Here is an 18,683-nt window from a genome sequence, read left to right as displayed (position 1 = left end):
GGGTACATAATCTAGTTATGAAAGCCTGCAGTTAGAATCTAGATGATGTGAAGTTGAGAGATGGGTATAACCAGGTGGTATGGATCCAAGTAGTAGATATGTTAGACGTGGAATCCAGATGGTATAATGCCAGGTGAGAGAAATCCAGGTTATGAGTAGCTTTTTATGAAATGAAGATGTGTAACTTGGGTAGCTGGCTGGTAAATATCTTGAGGTTGAAAGCTGAGAGCTCGATTGAAAAAAAAAACATCGAGCTTAAGTTGTCTTCTCCTCCAATTACCTCCTCTTTCTCACTACTGTCTTTTTCCTCTACTCTTCGTGCATTTCCTTATTATTCATCATATCAGTCACCTTCCTCCATTTTTCATTTCAAATTCATAATTAGCACACTGCATGCATAATATTTCACGTATAACCATGCCACGCATTTGCATCTTAAATTTTTTTGCACAGGGTGATGTTAATTTTTCAAGAGCTTGCTGAGTTAATTATTCTTTGTTCTGAACTGGTCACCTTGTCTCAAAAATTCAGTATTTTCAAATGACATGCATTTGTTGTGTGGGGGGGGGGGGGGGTTTACATCATTTATTTATTTATTTTATTTTTGTCCCATTCGAAATTAGATCAAACGATTATCTTTCAAGACCCTTTGGTATATTCATGCGCTGGAAAGCACGACATTCTCATCGGTTTGATCAATATCCTGGTTGAGGCAAAATTAGACTTTGAATAAAAGTGATCCAGTGATCCTGTGCAGATAGAGAGGAAATGAAAATCTGATTGCATTTGTGAATCATATTTTAAATTGAGTTATTGAATGAATGAATGTATGCTTGAGTTTCCCATTACGGATGTATTTGGGTTTGTGATTAGTTCGCTCTTTAGTTTATCGTTACCTCTGCCACCAAAGGGAGGTGGAGGTTATGTTTTCACCCCTGTGTTGTCGGTCTGTCTGTTTGTTGGTCTGTCTGTGTGCAGGATATCTCAAAAAGTTGTGGATGAATTCGGACGAAACTTGGTGGGCAGGTTGCTTGTGTAATTGATTTGTAATTGACGAATTGATTTGATATCGGTGAATGTCCAGACACTAGAAAGTTTTAATTTTTTTTTTTTAAGTGATTCTTCACCATTGAGTGATCGAGCCAAAAACGATAGATGTATGGCATAATATCTCAAAACGTTATGGACGGATTCGGACGAAATTTGGTGGACATGTTAGGTGTGTGACCAGGATGAATTCTTTCGATTTTGGTGAAGATCCGGCTACTATAATCATTTAAGGGATTCTCCACAATTGAGAGATAGGGCTAAAACGATATATAGCATGAGATGTCAAAAAGTTGTGGACGGATTATGACAAAACTAGGTGGATGGGTTTGGTAGGTGACAAGAACAAGCCAGTTAGATTTTGGTTCAGGTCCGGATGCAGATCCAGCCTATCAGTGGGATACAAGACATAAACTGTTCAGCCTGGCAGAGGTATGTGTGATACCGAGTATCGTTCCAGTTGTATACGTTTGGTGGTGGTGGGGTGGGGAGATACTTGGGATGGGTACACTGCCATTTCAGGACACCTGCTTTGATGTCATCGTTCGTCAACTTGACGGCACACAGTGCTGGCAGGATGACTTGCGGTATGCACACTCACCATTAAGAGCTGCCGAGCCTAGGTTTGTGTTTCGGTGCAGCTATAAACTGTCATTCTGGTGTTTTGTGAGGGTGCCGTCCCTCGGTTGGACGTTAAACTGGGCGTACTTTCTGCTGGTATTAGTTGGTACAATTTAAAGATCCCACGGTGCCCTTCATGAAGATTAGGTGAGTTATTGCCAGCACTGTTCAATTTCCGAGGTTCTGCTCCAATCTACAGAGGGTGTTGCATCAGCGGCACAGCCACACTCTCAGCCGATGCTGTTACTGTGCAGCCTTTTGCTGCATGCAAAATAAAAAGAAGAAGAATGCCACACATGTTATTTGAGTAATCCAAAGAGATGAGAATCACAAAGTGACGTGTTTGGATTGAATGTGAGATGATTTATAACTTCACAACGCATATACGCTTGAATTCATAGTAATCACAAGCTATGCTTTAAGAGCATTCCTGGCCTTTGTCTGTTTATTCCTCATTTCACTTTATTGCACAAGTCAGTGTAGAACTGTGCATTCATGCTTTTCACATATTCAAGAATTTCCATGTGAATTAAACCATTAAAACCCCAAAACACTATTACCATGAACTTCCTGATTCATGGCTGACCTTCAATCTTTTTGTTGGTCGGGATAAAGAATGTCTCCATTCAGTGCTGCTTTACTTTGACTCACAGTCTTCATTAGCCTGGTGTTGGCTTATTGGTTAAGGTGGCTGCCTTAAGATCTCAGGGTCTTGAGTTTGAGCCCCTGTTTTTTTCACCATTGAAATAACACCAGGTGGGTTGACACAACCTGTCATCCTTCTGAAGTCAGCAAAATGAGTACCAGCTGACTGATAACAGCGGCACAGCCACGTTTGCAGAAAATGATGCAACCAACAGCCGCAGGCTGTATATGAAACAACAACAACAACAACAACAACAACAAGTCTTCTTCGAAGAATCCTTTCCTTGGTTCCCTCTGGTAGCATTCCAGAAGCTCTGTTTGAACGACCACATGAGTTGCCTTTTCATTCAACATGAGGTCCAAGAGGTCTTATACCTCACTCGAACTTCATTGAAGTTGAAGTGGGAATTCATGATTGCTTCCACACTTCCATCATTGACATGCAAATCTTCAGCAATTTCACATATAGTAATCCAGCTATTCTCCAAAATCATAGCTGTTCACGTTTACTTGAGTGGCAGACGAGAATGCTCAAGATCACTCATTAATTTGCAGCAATTTTTGTTAAACTTGCTGCACCATTTGAGCACACAACTATGTGAAAGACATTAACAAACTGTGCAGACAGTCTCCTGTTAATTCCTGCTGGTTTGATGTTCCCCTTCACTATGAACTTAATGACAGACATACAACTATGTGACTTCCACAGCACATTTGACTGTTGGCTGCCATTTTGGTTTTTCCCAAATTGCTTTGACCAGAAATGACGTCACTTCCTGTAGAAGTTGTTCAGGGTAAATAATATGATGGTACAAAATTTTAGCAATGTCCTATTATTGTTCTGCAATAGAAAGTTCACATCAACTTTAAACCGCCCTCCGTCGAATATGTTTGAGGTTTACTTTATGATTTCGTTTGTGGTTTCGTTTGTGGTTGCATTTGTGGTTTAGGTTATTGTTTTTCTGAAGACTTTGCTTTAGTTGATTCTGGCTTAGTTTGTTTGTGTTTGAGTTGTCTGTGGATTCGTTTGTGAGCGAATGTAAGAATGAGATAGGGACGTTGTGAGGTACGTATAGAGGGACATTATTGCGTTTGGTGCGTGTGGGATGACAGGTTGTGATTAAAACTCGAGATTGTGATTAAAACTCGAGATTGTGATTGTGAGGAACATTCAGAGCTGCTCGAATCAATCCAGGGGACAAATTTTGTAGAGATGGTGAGTGAGTTTTGCAGTGTTTCATTGTTAATTAATTAGGGAGTGATTCACTTAAAAGGCTGAGCTCGGGGATGTTACAAGTTGAATTTGTGTTGAAGTTGGGATGTAATTAAAATTACAACAGTAGAGATGTAATTTTGATTAACTTACACGAGTTAAAGTAATCTGCGAGTTTTGGGTGGGGTAGGGGGAGTCCATCAAATTGTTTTATTTATTTAAAAATGCTGCCCAGGAAATATAATGGGAATGAAGCGTTGGCCAATGTCCGGTGAGAAGAGGAAGGTTGCGGAGAGTCCACATCTCGCATTCAGATTCTGGGGCTTTTTGTTTGTTTTTTTTTAATTTTTAATAACATCATGTTTCTTTTTGTGAGCTTGTATGCATTCATTTTTTTGTTTATGATTGTTATGATTATTATTCATTCTCTTGTGATCAATAAGTTGAAGGACTGATTGGTTGAAGAACATAAGGATTCAAAATCAGTTCCAAAACTTGTGGATCACAGGAGTTGTTTTATTTCCCATTCATTTATTTGTTTGTCTATTTATTTTATTGTTCCCTCCTGCCTCACCCAGACTTGCCGCTCACCACCTCCCCTCCTCACCCCCTCACCCTGGGCAGCACGCCCTCTACCGACCCCTTTACAGGTACCGCAACCCCAGCCTCTCTGTTTATCTCACCCTAACCCACACCTCATACTCATGACTTCCTTGGCCTTGGGCTTGCTCTTTTTTCCTTTCATGTAGTTTCATTCCTCACTCGATTGATCATCACCCATAAGCTGACCCTGCTTTTTTTCACCCACTGTTCTCCCAATCTCATCATCATCCTCACCTGCATCAGCATTCCCATTTTATGTTGATATTTATTCCCACTATCTTGTCTTATTTCTCTGTCTGACACTGGTCATCCGATCTTTTCTCACTCAATTTTATCTCACACCTTCTCTACTTTATTCTTGTTCCTCGACTAAATTGTCCTTTGCTCCCTCTGCTGAAGTGAAAATAATAACGACAGAGGTTTTGTTAGGCAAGCTCGCCATGCTGGAGCCATGAGCCCATGATACAGGGCTGAAGTCCACGAAAACACGGTATTTTATTCACTTTGCACTTGAACAATTTATTGACTGATAAGCAACTTTGGTTGTGTTTCATTCTTCCTGTTAAGAGAAATGACTTGAAATGAAACAACATAAAATGACTAATGGTACGTGGAATATAAATGTGTGAGATGCCTCCAGTATTAGTATTTAATTGGCAGCTCTCTTACTCCGAGACTGCGCTAGCAACACCCACTGTTAAGTTTGGTAACGAACAACACTCAAGGTTGTCCTCACAATTGCTCCACACAGCTCCTGTAATGTGATGGGTTCAGTTAACACATTGTCATGCGACAAGCAGAAGTAAATATATTTTCTGAAAGAGGGAAAAGCAACAAGGGTTGACGATTAGGCAGAAATGGTGGATCGTTACGGAAAAAAATAAATCACAAAATAGGAAATATTGCAAAGCAATGAAAAGAAGGAGCAAATACTCTAAAATATATCGAAGAAAATAAATGTAATGCAGAACGTGCAATCGAACTAACCATGAAACATCGTGTAACATACCATCCGTTAATATCGGAGGAGATGACGCGGATGTGAAAAGAGAGAAAATTTCTACAAAAACAGTTCGGACGTGTCTGCGAACAATCCGATTGATTTAATTTCCCTTTCTATAAGAGATAGCGCGCAGGCTTACAATGACACTTTATGTGGAAGAGAAAGTATATGGTTTACATGAAAAATACATTCCTATTGTACTCACCTTCTCCGTCTCCAACACTTAAAATTTTATTATCCCACCACAGCCTTTTAAGAAGAAGATGTGCCGCACTTCCACTAATTGGCAGATTTACACTTTGCTGCTTCCAATTGGGTCAATATTTTACTATAATTTTAAAAAAATTTTAGCTCAATCGATGACTCTCTCAACAAGGGCCGTCTTGGAGTGATTTCACATGAGTGGTTGAGCCAAATATATGTTTTTGTTTTTTTTCTATTTATTTTTTGCATTAATAGTATATCTAATTATTTTTTTCAATTTTTACTTCACTCTCTGCATTGTTAAACACCCTGTCTTGTTCCCCACGGGCATATCTCTGAAAGAATCGACTAACTGGAGCACGATTCTTTTACCGTCATTTATTTACTTCTCACTCATCCTTACAATCCCAATGGAAATGAAGGAGGAATTCACATGAGATATTCAAGACATTTATGTTTATAGCTCACATTGAAACCCTGACCCAGATTTTAGTGCGTGATATCTAAAACCACACACACACACATTATGAAAGACCCTCGTATGAATCCACAGGTTTTGGTTCATTGACAACTTGCAATTATTTTTTGTAAATGCAGGGCTCTTTGAACATTACGATTTAATTTTGTATCCAGAGATGGTGAAACAAATGCAAAATGGTCTTTTGTTATGAAAAAAGTAATTTTTCACACTTAAAGGATCATTTGCGATGACATTTCATTGTAAAAAGAAAAAAACACATCATTGTGATGCAAACACCAGACACTCAATACTATTATGAACCACAATGGTCCAGGATGAGATGGTACGATGACATGTCTCGAATTTCCACTCAGCATAACCCCTCTCACTGGAATCTGAAATGTCTCATTATGATTCACTGGGAAACCTGTATTCCATATTCTTGAGTCTCCATAAATTGGGCAAAAGATAGGGATGAGGATCAATCTGTCACAATCAAATCCTTCCAAATAACATACAACAACCCAAAATGTGCCAAATGAAAGGCCAAAACTATAAGTGCATGGTTGGCATCTTTCTGCACAGTAAAAGAGGTATAACCTCATAATGCTTATCGACTTTGGGTTTATCTTTACACTATTCTCTTCTCATCTCAAGAAGTGTAAACATTAATACTGGACCTGTATTTGGAGGTAACTCAATGTAGAGCCATATGTAAACATAGACGCGAACACCCTTATATCGCGTGTGAAACTAGAACGCACATGTAAACACACCAAACATTCATTTTAACTACGACCTTTCGCTTTAGTCCTGTTATGCAATTTACACAAAGAAAAATATCCATTCAACAATCAATTTGTATGGATTTGTATTTGTTGAGTAGTGCTCGCATCTGTATTCATATTTTCAAGACAAATAGTCTGATACTGTGCAGAATTTTAAAAAACAAAAACAGATATTGGTACAAAGTGGGTTATTAGGGTTGCTCAGAGGTAGTGATCAGCTCAGAACACAGAAGCTACGAGTTAACTACTCTGGCTTCAATTCTGAAACCAACTATAAACTGTCAGGCCGGTGCTCCGCAGGCAGAGCACCACTTCAACAAATGTGCCATCCTCTGAAGAAAAATGACGCTGGCTGTATTATCTGCCAACATTTGCTGATGGGCATTAAATACCCCACTGTGCCTTTTGAAAAGAGTCGATACCTGCAGCACCAGGGCCAAATAACAAATGCGGCAGCACTACATCAGCAGAAAAGATGCATCAACGAGAATAAGAAGAATAAGTCGAGGAAGAATTGGCACAAAGTAAGATAGTACTTACTTTCTTTCTACAATGGGAAGTGCAGATAAAGAAGAAGAAAAATACTGGATTTGGTTTCACCAATAAACCTGATCATTGGTGAGAATGGTGGTTTTATTTCCATTTTTACCCTGAAGGCCTCTATAAAAGAGCAAACCTGAAACATGCTACTTGAGGGGGAGGATTATCAACATTGAGCAGATATGAACACATGATTAATGCTTCCCTCGACAACAAACTGTTCTTCGATGTCACGGACAAATGATGTAGTTGGGAGCTCAGCAGAAAAAAAAACAAGCGGGCGGTGGAATAACGTCTGTGACAAAATGCACTGGAAAGAGAAACGTGTTTGTCAAATCAGTTGCTTCACGACAGGTAATTAGTGAGAATAGCTCAGAAGGAGGAATAATTGATGTCTAAATGCCCATCCTGAGTTTGCTGAAAGTGTGTTCGACTACAATTAGATTCCACCCAGATTGTACGGTGCTTTGTGGTTTCTTGTGTCCACTGTCCTGTTTTTTTTTTTAAATAAGTTGTCTCATCCACTTGGAAACATCAGAAATCCCATGCTATATTTCACAAGTCATGCTGGACACATATATGCATTTGTATTCTGTCCACATCTGAAATTCCAGCCGCATTCATTTCCCTGTAAGAGGCACCCACAATCCACCTTGAACCTGCACTGGCTCAACAGAAGCTCAAACCCCCTGTGGTCTTCCAGCTGGAGGATGAATTGATAATTTGGAATATTTTGTCCTTCAGTAGCATTGTCTCAAAGGGAGCAGATAATTTTCAGTCTGACGAGCTGGCTCGTAATCCCGAATGCTTGTAAGTACAACATAGTGGATTTCTTCATGTACTGGTTTGTGGTTTTTTTTTTTTTGGTTTTTTTTGGAACACCTGCCAGTGTCCAAAACCTTTGTTTTTGAAAACCCGTTTTTGTTCTGACAACTGCCAATTACATCGACTCTAGTGCTTTGCTATTTAACTCGCTGTCATGAAGGTATAGTGTAACAAGGTGTTGCTTAGATGTTCACAAAAGCCATACATTTATCTGCCCTAAAACTAATCCTGATGGGAACTTTCTTTTGGCACAGGTGTGAGCTACAGTTTATTGGAAAATTGTGTTCCATGGAAGAACTGCCAATGTAATCATGAATGTACTGACTTCAACGTAAAGTGTCCAGATGTATTATTAATGAACAGTTTGGTGTCACTGCTGCACAATGGAAAGACTGAAATAATGCTACAACACCTCAATGATCCTCACCAGGCCCTCTTTGCACTATATTGTTAGTGATATATTACAATGTAGCCTCTTTGCACTAATATGGAGTCACAGAAGTCCTTTGCTGAAGTACCATGGCTAGTTAGAGAGGTACCAACACCCAGCCAAGTTACATGGTGAATTGAAATTGCCACATATGAGGAAGAGAGAGAGTTGGGATGAGTGGTTAAAAGTTGGTCCATGTTGTCTGTGAGAGAGATGTAGATGGAGTCATCACTGTTTGGAGGATGATAGAATATACAGACAAACATGAGATGGGAGTGGAGGGGATGTCACACAGGTATAACATCAGTAAAGGACAGTCAGAAATTGAGTTCTTGATGTAAAGTGCAACCCTGCCAACAGGGAGGAGTTCAGGTCTATCAAATCGGAGGAGACAATAGCCAGCGAGAGACACTAATGAGTCAGGGACGTCCTGTAGGAGGAAGGATTTTGTTAAACAGATGATGTCCAGTTTTGGTTGCATAAATTCTTCCATAAAATTGCATTCTGTTACTCTTCCCGACTCCAAGTTTGAGGCCTGCTTCCATTCCTCCATTCCTCCATTCCTTCATCCCACCTTTCTCATGTGTCTGTCTTATATTCAGCCCTCCAGTCCTTCAAGACAACATCCCAACATCACCTCATAATGTCTCCAAAATATACTCCTGAGATTTTTCCAATTTTACTCCCTGCCACTCTCTTGTTCTCTAAACTGGAATCTGTCTGTACACTCTTTTTTTTTTACACCTGATCCCTCCTGCCCAAGATGGTGTGGAAATCTGCCACCCTCTGTTCTTTAGCTCTTTGGTGAGCCTCAGCCTATGCAGGAAATAAAATGCATTCCTCTACATCATACATGACTGCAAGCATGAATGAAGAAGAGAACATGAGCTATGACAAAGTAGAACGTTGTTGCAAATGCAAACCGGTATTATGGAAGCCTTATGTTGCCATGGGAGAATGGTTTCTTATCAGAGATGTACCTGCAATGTTATGTGGAGCTACTCCTGTGTGACTGTGTAAAGGTTCTGCAGATTGTGTTTGTACCCTTCCTGGGTTAAAACCCTTAGATTCCTTTGCCATGACATGCGTGGCCTCTCACAGCCAGACACATTTATTCCCAGTCAGATCAGTCATGCATGACATTCTTTCTGGAGTGAACTTACAACGAGAACTGACATCACAACTCTTCATGAATTTCTGCAGTCACCAAAAGTTTTGTGAATCCAAAAATGAATCGCTACTTGCAATTCCTGCCACGACGCAATTCCGCAAAAAAAGTGCATCTGCTTTTATAAAGTAGTGTTTATTCCTATAACTGTGAGTTTTGTAGTTAATATAGAAAGTTATCGTTTGAGAGGCAGAATGGACACATACAAAGAATCATGTTTTTCAAATTCAAAAAGTATGCAACACTTTACGAGGCTGGACTTAGTCTGAAACGGGGGCTTATGGATTTGGTCTCAATTTTCGTGTCCGTGCGTGCATGTGTGCGTACGCTCGTGCATCCGCAACCATCTCTTGGACATGTATGGACCAATTTTATTCGTCCTTGGCACAAAGACAACACATGATGGTGTACATATGCACATCATTTGTTTCACGATGCGATGAAAGATGGCCGACTGGCGGCCATTTTAGTTGTAAAAAAAACCTAATGTTGAACACGTCTTCAACCATTTCTTGGACATGCATGGTCCGATTTTGTTCAAACTTGACCCAAGCACAGTACACGATGGCATACATATGCACCCCTTTTTTGTATACCTTGTTGAGGCTCGTATGAGAACTAACACATTACACACAGCAAGGGGGGCATGAGACAGGAAGGGCGGTAGTGGGAAGGACGAAAGAGTGGGGAACAGAGACATTAGGAGATCTGTGGAAGGGAGAGGGATGGGGCGGGGAACGGGGAACATGGGATTAAAAGAAAGGTGGGAGGCAGGCGCACCAGCCCATAGGGTTGAGCAGTACTCCATCAGGCTGTGGATGAAAGCTTTGCATGTGGTCAGGAGCTCAGGTGGGCCAAGGGAAGACTTTGCACGACGGAGGATTCCCAGTCGGCGACTGGCTTTGGAGGCGAGGTTTGAAATGTGGCTTTCCCAGGAAAGATCGTGGCAGATAATGAGACCCAGAAGCTTGAAAGAAAGGACTTCTTCCAGAAGATTGTTGAGAAAGTAGATGGGGGGGTTCCATATGGTCCTTTCAGGGAGACAGTGAGAGTGTGAGATTTGTTCGGATTGAAAGACATGTTCCACGTGTTGGACCAGTTTGTGATTTTACCCAGATCTGCAGTGAGTGAAGAAGCTGCTGCTTGCCAGTCTGAGTGATGACACATGGTACGCTAGAGGGTGGAGTCATCAGAAAAGAGATAAAGAGGCTTTTCCAGAGAGTGGGAGAGATCATTGATGAAAACCAGAAAAAGAACAGGGCCCAGAACGCTACCTTGAGGAATTCCAGCCTGGACAGGAAGAGGGGATGAAAGAACTCCATTTAGGGCCACACGTTGACTGCGACAGGAGAGGAAGTCTGCGAGCCATGAGTGGAGATGGCCTTGGATAACATAGGAAGAGATCACCTAACTTTATTTTGAGATCTGATCAAAGATGGCTGATTGGTCGACTGGCGGACATTTTAGTTGTAAAAAAAAAAAACTTCGATCTTGAACACGTCCTCAACCATTTCTTGGACATGCATTTACCGATGTTGTTCAAACTTCGCACACAGATAACGAATGATGGCTTACATATGCATGTCTTCTGTTTTTTGGGGGGGGATCAGATACAAGATGGCCGACTGGCGGCCATTTTGTGGCTTAAATGTGTCCCCAACCATTTCTCAGACATGTGTGGTCCGATTTTATTCAAACTTGACACAGGCACAGTACATGATGGCAAACAGATGCACTTCACTTTATTTTGCGATCTGATCAAAGATGGATGACCGGTAGACTGGGGCCATTTAGTTGTACAAAAATATGGGCTAGCTCTTTAACTCCTTCCAGCAAAATTACTAAAACAATGGGGCTATGACGTTTTATGTCTTTTTACTTGTTTTTTGTTGTGAAATTGCATCAGTAGAAATGTAGAACAAATAACTTTTGCTTTCCAACTCTTCCTTTGGGTTTCTCGGCTTTAATGTGCCAGTGACATTGATCCAGGACAGACATTAAAATTTAATATATGGAAGTTTTCTTCATTCTCACAAACGAAGAGCAATTCTTCATCCAAAATATGATTTTTCTTTCAACATGATTATCATAAAAGGAGCAACATCATAACCTGTGGCATAAGTATAAGTACATTGTGTGACAAAAAGATGGGACATGTTCAACATAGAAATGTCTTTTAATTATAGATGTTATTTATTCAACTGTATTTGCATTTGTAAAGGACAAACATTGGAATTTCTTCAGAATACACTAGGTTTTGAAAATGATGTCAGTTAAATGGTCCCCTTGAGGGTAACGCATTCCGCTGTCCTGGTAGCTATACCCTTATAACATTAGGAAGAAAGTCTGTGGAAATGGTCTGAATTTCACTTGTAATGTTTACTTTCAGTTCATTGAGTGTGTGTGTGTGACCTGGTCCTGTACACTGTTTTTTAAGTATCCCCACAGGAAATAATTAGAAGGGCTGACATCAGATCTGGGAGGCCAATTCACACGTCCAAATCTGGAGATCAGCTTTCCAGGAAAATGCTCTTTCAACAGTTCCATGCATAGCCTTGCAAAGTGGCATGTAACCCAATCTTGTTAGAACCAATCCTGCATGTTACATCCATTAAGCTTTGGAAAAATATATCCATTTTTTTTCTTATAAGAAATGCATTGCTCAAGCAAAAAGTGTAGTTGTTCACCTATCCAATTTGCAATCCCTGAGGATTAACTTTTTTATAAATCTCCAATCTCCTCTGATACAACCGGAAAAGTAAAAATCAATAATTACCTTCCATTATCATGGAATTATTCCACCATGAAATCTGTCACATCGTTTTGGCACAACTTGTATAAGTAAGAAAAAATGGGTGAAGTTTGGGGTGGGGGAAGCTGGGGAGAGTCTGCTGGTATTTACCTAGGAAACCATTCCAGATAATAACTTATTTTATGGATTACAAGCATTTGAATGTCAAGTAATCTGATAGGTAACTGCAGTAGCTATAACCAGGCAATAATGATGTGGGTTACTATGGAAGCCAAACAAAGAAAACAATCCTGGCAATTGAGTGCTGACGGTTGTGTGTCTATATTTAAATTGTATCTACAGTAAATGAATGAATAAGTAATGCCCACTAAGAAACATGATGGACTGTACTGGTGTCACATCATACTTATACATACCATGCTGACTCTAAAGCTTTAGCAAAATAAACAATAAAAAATACCACTTATTCTTATGAAGTTATCAGCAATACTAGCAGGGAACAAAAAGTTCTCAGAAAAAAATTCTGAGAAAAGTGTGAGTTGATAAGATGAAATTAGCAACTTGAAAAGCCATCTTACCCCCTAATTAGCAGTTGCTGCAACACCTCTCCACCCCTTCCCTACGTATCCCCCTTATTTTCCTCAATTATAAAGCATGTCGGAAAAGAGTCATGATTTTCAAAATCTTACAAACAAATATTCGGTGCACAGGGTAGGAATCATGCTAGTAAGCAAAATACCGAGTAATTTGTGTCAATAAAAAAAGCAAATCCACGCATAATTGAATAATATCCCTGGAGCAGGACATTTGTGATTCATTATTTATGGGTGACACCAAAATTGAATATTTATGGTGAAGAAAGAAAAGCATCCAAGTGATAATTTGACAATTAAGTGGATGTGTAAAATTAAGCTAAGATGTATAAAATAAAACCATCAATAATCAACGTGCTATTATGACGCATTGGGTCACCCTCCTGCATGTCACGTCTGTAAAGAAAGCTCTGGCCTGAGTTATTTTTAAGGAAAAGTTGGTTTTATTCATTCAACATTTTTCTTTTTAATGTAAACTCATCCTTCCTTCTCCTGCCCAGAGAAATGAATATCATATTTACACATTTGAGCACCTTATGATAATTGCAATGGGTGCAAATGCACGGAAACATGTCACTCACTTTCAGACAAGGTCATACTTCTTGTTTTCTATTTATTTGGTTTTATTTTGTTTTTCTTTGTCGGTTTATTACACCAACAACCTATAGTTTTGAAGTGTTGGTGCCATGTTCAATGGTGTCGATACTGTTCTTTTGACATTGCAGCGGAACAAAGAAAAAGGATAAGGAAACGGTAATAGTAAATCATTGCATGCACTTCAAGGTTTTCTTTCCACACAATCCTTTCTTCCCTACACCCATCCAGATCCAGGCATGCTGGAGAGCAGGTTGGGGACAGATACAGCTGTCATTGGAGGAGTTGTGGCAGTCGTGGTTTTTGTCACGCTCTGTCTGCTCATTGTCATTGGGCGTTACCTCGCACGTCACAAGGGTAATTTAGCATTTTAACACCTCCCTTGGCCATATTACCCCTTAATTTTCAATATTGTACCTCTAAATGGTGTTCACTGGCCTCATGCCCACTCCAATTCTCATCCCTTGTTGTTCAGTATTCCCTTGCATAGCTCTGGCACCTCTCATGGCTTGCCCCTCCTCGGAACATATTGTAATGATTGGCCCTCACCCCATAATGTCCATAAACTTTGCTGACAATAATTTTGCTCGTATGGTACCACCCCTACAACTCACCCAGGTACGTACCTGACACATGAAGCGAAAGGAGCAGAAGATGCACCCGATGCAGACACTGCTATCATCAATGCTGAGGGTGGCCCTGCCTCAGCCCACGAAAAGAAGGAGTACTTCATCTGAAGCGTTCCCTCCAGGGTTTGGGATTGTGTTTGCATTGGACCTCTGAGCTTTGTAGTAAATTAGACGTGGGTGTGGGATTGGGGTTATAGGAGTTTTTTGGGAGGGAAATTAAAGCTAGAGATTATGGCTAGGGTTTAGAAATGAGGTATGGGATTTGGGGTATAATAAAGATCAGGCCATTGTTACTCTTGATGGTGTAACTGCCCACACACCAAGAAAAAGGACTAATTCATATGTGATTTGGTATCAGGGTTGTTATTAAGCATCGGTTTAACAATTGAAGGATTTTTTTTGGTTTTTTGTTGATTTTTTTTTTAGACTGAAAATATTGGTTGAAAGTCAACGTGTTGAAGTTTCTCCAGTTGGTTCTGCGACTATGGTAGAAATGACATGAGTGTTGGAGTTAAGACGAGGGTAAGATTTGAACCAAACTTTGGGCTGGTATTCGTAATGAGAGCAGTTGATACTAGGGTCTGAGATTTTGGGCTCAGTTGACTATTGTAGATAAAAACTTGATTTCCAGTCAAGCATTGGAAAGATTGACTGGGTTTTTGTTTTGGGTGTTTGGGTGGGTTTTGGGGTAGTTGTGGTGTTGTTTTCTTGGATTGAAGCCAACACTTGTCGAGTGCATCTTTGCAGCTCGCTCTCTTATCTTTCTCTCTTTATTCCTCCTTCTCTTCCCCTTTTCCGTGTTTTGTCCCCCATCTCTCAGTCCCCTTTTCCCCTCCTTTTATCGGTCCGTCCACACTCGGCCCCGTGCGTCTCGCATGCTCCATGTTCATGTCTCTGTCCATGTCCTCGTCTGTCTGCGTCCCTGTCGTCGTCTCCACACACAAGACTCCATTGTCGTGAGCCACCAGAGCGAGCGCCATGGTGGGACATATTGCGAGCAGTGGCTTGCAGGATGTACCAAGAATGAATCGACGAATCATTCATTTGTTTATTCATTCAACAGAGCGCACGGCCTGGGTGTGATTGTCGTCACAGGATTTGCGTAGGAAAGATAGTTCTCTGAGGTGAGCGCGACTTATCGCGCATTTTAAATTCCCGCCAAATAAAGTCTCACAGCTTCAACTCCTGCAGCTTTGTCTGTTCTTCTTCGTTACTATGATTTCTTTTTTCCTGTTCTCTGTTTTTCTTGATCTTGTTCAGAAGGTCAGTTTGCAAGCAGGCAAAACGGAGGATTTTTGTGTGGGCTTGAACACTCATTGCACATTACCGCTTTTTTTTTTCAATTTACATGAGTATGCCTTGACATTGGCAAAAAAAAAATAGCTGTCACATTGATTGCAGTGAATCATAATTGCATATTTTTGGTTTCAGAGATGGGATTGTGAAGAAGTCATCGGGGTGCGGTATAAAAAGGTGTGTGTGTGCGAAACAGCAGCGAGGGTGGTTTGAAAGAGGAGTGGCAGGCTTATGAAACATACACCCAGCCAAGGTTTAGATAAATTCCCAGATTTCTTGTTTTTTTGTTTTTTTTCACATTTCCAATGCTTCAAATGTATATGTTAAAACAATTTCTTCACGAGTCAAATCTTTTTTTATCTGCCGCGTGTTATATTCCATTGAGCACTTAATGTCATCTTGAAACTGTCGCATTGATGCAGCTTTACCTTCGATTTAAGAACTTTCAACAAACAGGCGGTGCCCAACGAGACAGTTAATGATTATTTATTTTCCACTTTGTTCGGTAGCACATTGGATAATTTGGACAGATTTTCATTTGAATATCTGATGCACTACAAATGAAAAGTGTTAGGACGGGTCGTACGTCCCAATCAGCGACTATACTAGTAAGCCGAATCTGGACACATGTCTTTCTTTTGTTGTAAATAAACAGTTTCATGGCCTTTATTCTAGGAGATTAGAGCTCGGCCTAGGTTTCTCTGCCTGATATTACTTATGATTTACAAGAGATGGATTCCTTGCAGTGACATTACATTAAATCGTCACTATATTAAAAAAAACAACAAATATCTAAAGATGGATTTTAAAAAGTGATGTTTTAAATACGTTTAAGTACATCTGCCGTACAGGGGCAAAAGCCATGTAATATCTTTACAACTTCCTCTCTTTACGCAGAATCTCTCAATGTTTCAATGAAACCATCATTTCACGTATATGCGTGTGAAGGACTTGCATTAACGACACTTTTGAGGGCATGCTTTCGTTTTGCAGCACAATTTACTCAACTTAAGAAAAGACATTGTACGAAGCGAACAGAAATTATTCCCCGATGAACGTCTTAACATAATGTTTGAAGAAATGAAAATGAAGAACAATTTGAGAGCGAAGTTCAGTCAAAAAACTTTGTTGTTTCATTATATTCGCTCGTACTTTTTCCATCACATGTTAATAAACACCAATACTTTGTGAAATCAAATTTCGAAGTATTTGTTTTGTTGAGTGTCAGCGAGACATAACATCTTTCAAATGTGTTTCATATTTTCCCAAATTAAATTCCATTCAATCAACACTTCTGACATTTAAACATCACTAGACCTTCACGATAGTTTTCAATCTGATGTCCCATCGCACAAGGTCCACTCAATGAAAGGAATTTAATGGTTTTATCAAAAGTGCTCTGTTTCAAACATTGGATTGCAAACTTTGGGCTGGCCACCATTTTGGAAAAGGGCTGGAGTTCGGGAGAAATGGACTGATCACAAGAGTTGGAGGTCACCATTGAAGGTTATGTTAAGTTCCTTCCGTATTGTTGGGTACATAATCCATTTAGTCGTTACCACATTTAAATAACGTTTCTTAAATGTTCCCATGCCACCTAGTCATGCACGTTAATGCTACCTGGACATCAGCCATTACAGAAGGTCACCACTCCATGTGTGCTTTTCATTATTTGGGTACAGACATTGTTAAGGCTTCTGTGTCTGAAGGATGGTTGTGGACTTGTATGTGCACTTGTTTTGTTCACCGATTTCACAGCCGTACGGTGTATGAGCCATAATGCAGAATACCATTTGTAATCTGAGGATTACAGGTACAAAATAAAGTCTTTTCAAGTATGTCCTGCATGATTATGATAATATATGACCAGATGTGAATGTTATAATTCCGAAAAGGCCCTGATTAACTTACAGGCTCTGCTTGATACCAGCAGGAATGCGACTCGATGTTGAAAAGTTGATTCTTGGGTGAATAAAATACGTGTTTAAAAAAAATGTATGAATGGTACACTGCCATAATATTACTAATTGGCGATTAACTTGTTTCTGGTCCTTATTTCACACTTAATCGAAGATGTTTGACCTATCTTGCCCATTTTACATCACAACAATTTCTGAACTAACACCGGTACTAACCCAGAACAAATAAAAATGACACATGGAGACTCATGTACTGTACTAGGGTGGAAATAAAAAGGAAGATGCGGTAATAATGGGTACTGTGGGAAAAGGACAAAATTTTATTGAGAATAAGACACTCGACGTCGCTTGGGCACTTTCTTAGAACGTGTCTACTCTCTCAGATTTTGCATTTTAATGATACAAAAATGCAAATTGGCTTGATCATCTGATGTGACTTGTGATCTCAAAGGAAAACTAAGATGCAACAACATTCAAAGCAGGTATGATAAGGGGTCATGTTGAGCAGGTGTCAAATTAGTAGTTGTAATGATGTCAAATAGGGCCCAGCCTGGCATTAACTTTTCATTAAGGCCACCCCTCGTGGCTGAAATGTCAAAATGATTTCTTTTCGCTTAAGGACAGCTTTACAGTAAGTAGTGATTTTTTTTTTGGTGAAGTTTTTGCAATACCTCTCTTATTTAAATGGTTTTCATTGTCATTCAACATAACTTCCAGCACCTCCCTAGCATTTGCCGCTTGAGCAGTGTTCCAAGTAGGTTTTGCACAGCTTCCTATAAAGAATAGGAAGCATGCGTTAAACAGTTGCGAGCTTTATCACCCATGTGTTATCTGCCATGATGAAAAAAGATTTAAAAATAATAATAATAATAATAATAATAATAATAATAATAATAATAAACCTCCCGCCTGCTTAGCATTGACTTTCTATTATTGATTCCATTAGAAGATAAATATTTTGGACTGGTAGGATGGCCTAGAGGTATGTGCACTCACCTTTGAGCTGTCTCACCTGGCCAGTTCGAATCTCTGCCCATCTGTAAACTGTCGCCCTGGTGTTTCGCATGCAGGGCGATCTAGCAATGTGTGTGCCGTCCCTCAGAGGAAGTTAAGTCAGAGAACCTCTCTGCCAGCATTGGTTGCTGGGTGTCATTAACTATACCAGGGTCTCTTTCGTGAAGGTCGTTGCCGTAGGTAAGCGAGTAAGCGAGTCATTGCCGGCATCCTGAATAATGTACAAAATCCTGCACCTCCAGTCAAACATCAAAGCTTGCCAGTTGGTTTGTGAAAGACTTAGAACAAAAGGGTACCCTGGGAAACCTCATGAGAAGGTGAGAATAATTGGGGCCGTTA

The 18,683-nt window shown here is 40.0% G+C and overlaps 1 protein-coding gene across 4 annotated transcripts in view; it reads left to right on the top strand.

The window, feature by feature from the left end:
* The window catches only part of LOC147031657 (cell adhesion molecule 2-like), an 82,041-nt gene that overhangs the window by 62,810 nt on the left and 548 nt on the right, over positions 1-18,683 (top strand). For 2 of the 4 annotated variants that reach the window (XM_085866457.1, XM_085866464.1), the window contains exons 2-4: positions 4,105-4,176; positions 13,718-13,843; positions 14,105-18,683. The exon at positions 14,105-18,683 is cut by the window's right edge and continues 548 nt beyond it. In XM_085866457.1, the coding sequence (XP_085722583.1) occupies positions 4,105-4,176; positions 13,718-13,843; positions 14,105-14,223 (317 nt within the window). In that variant the 3' untranslated portion in view covers positions 14,224-18,683. Of the gene's footprint in view, positions 1-110; positions 134-4,104; positions 4,177-13,717; positions 13,844-14,104 lie in introns of those variants that run through there. The other 2 variants (XM_085866469.1, XR_015053911.1) reach the window with 2 other exon arrangements.

The sequence above is a fragment of the Eptatretus burgeri genome, chromosome 2, assembly GCF_056783735.1.
Source record: "Eptatretus burgeri isolate ZD-2024b chromosome 2, Ebu_testis_v1, whole genome shotgun sequence".
In the NCBI taxonomy this organism is placed as follows: domain Eukaryota; kingdom Metazoa; phylum Chordata; class Myxini; order Myxiniformes; family Myxinidae; genus Eptatretus; species Eptatretus burgeri.
This window is presented reverse-complemented; position numbering and strand designations above follow the sequence as displayed.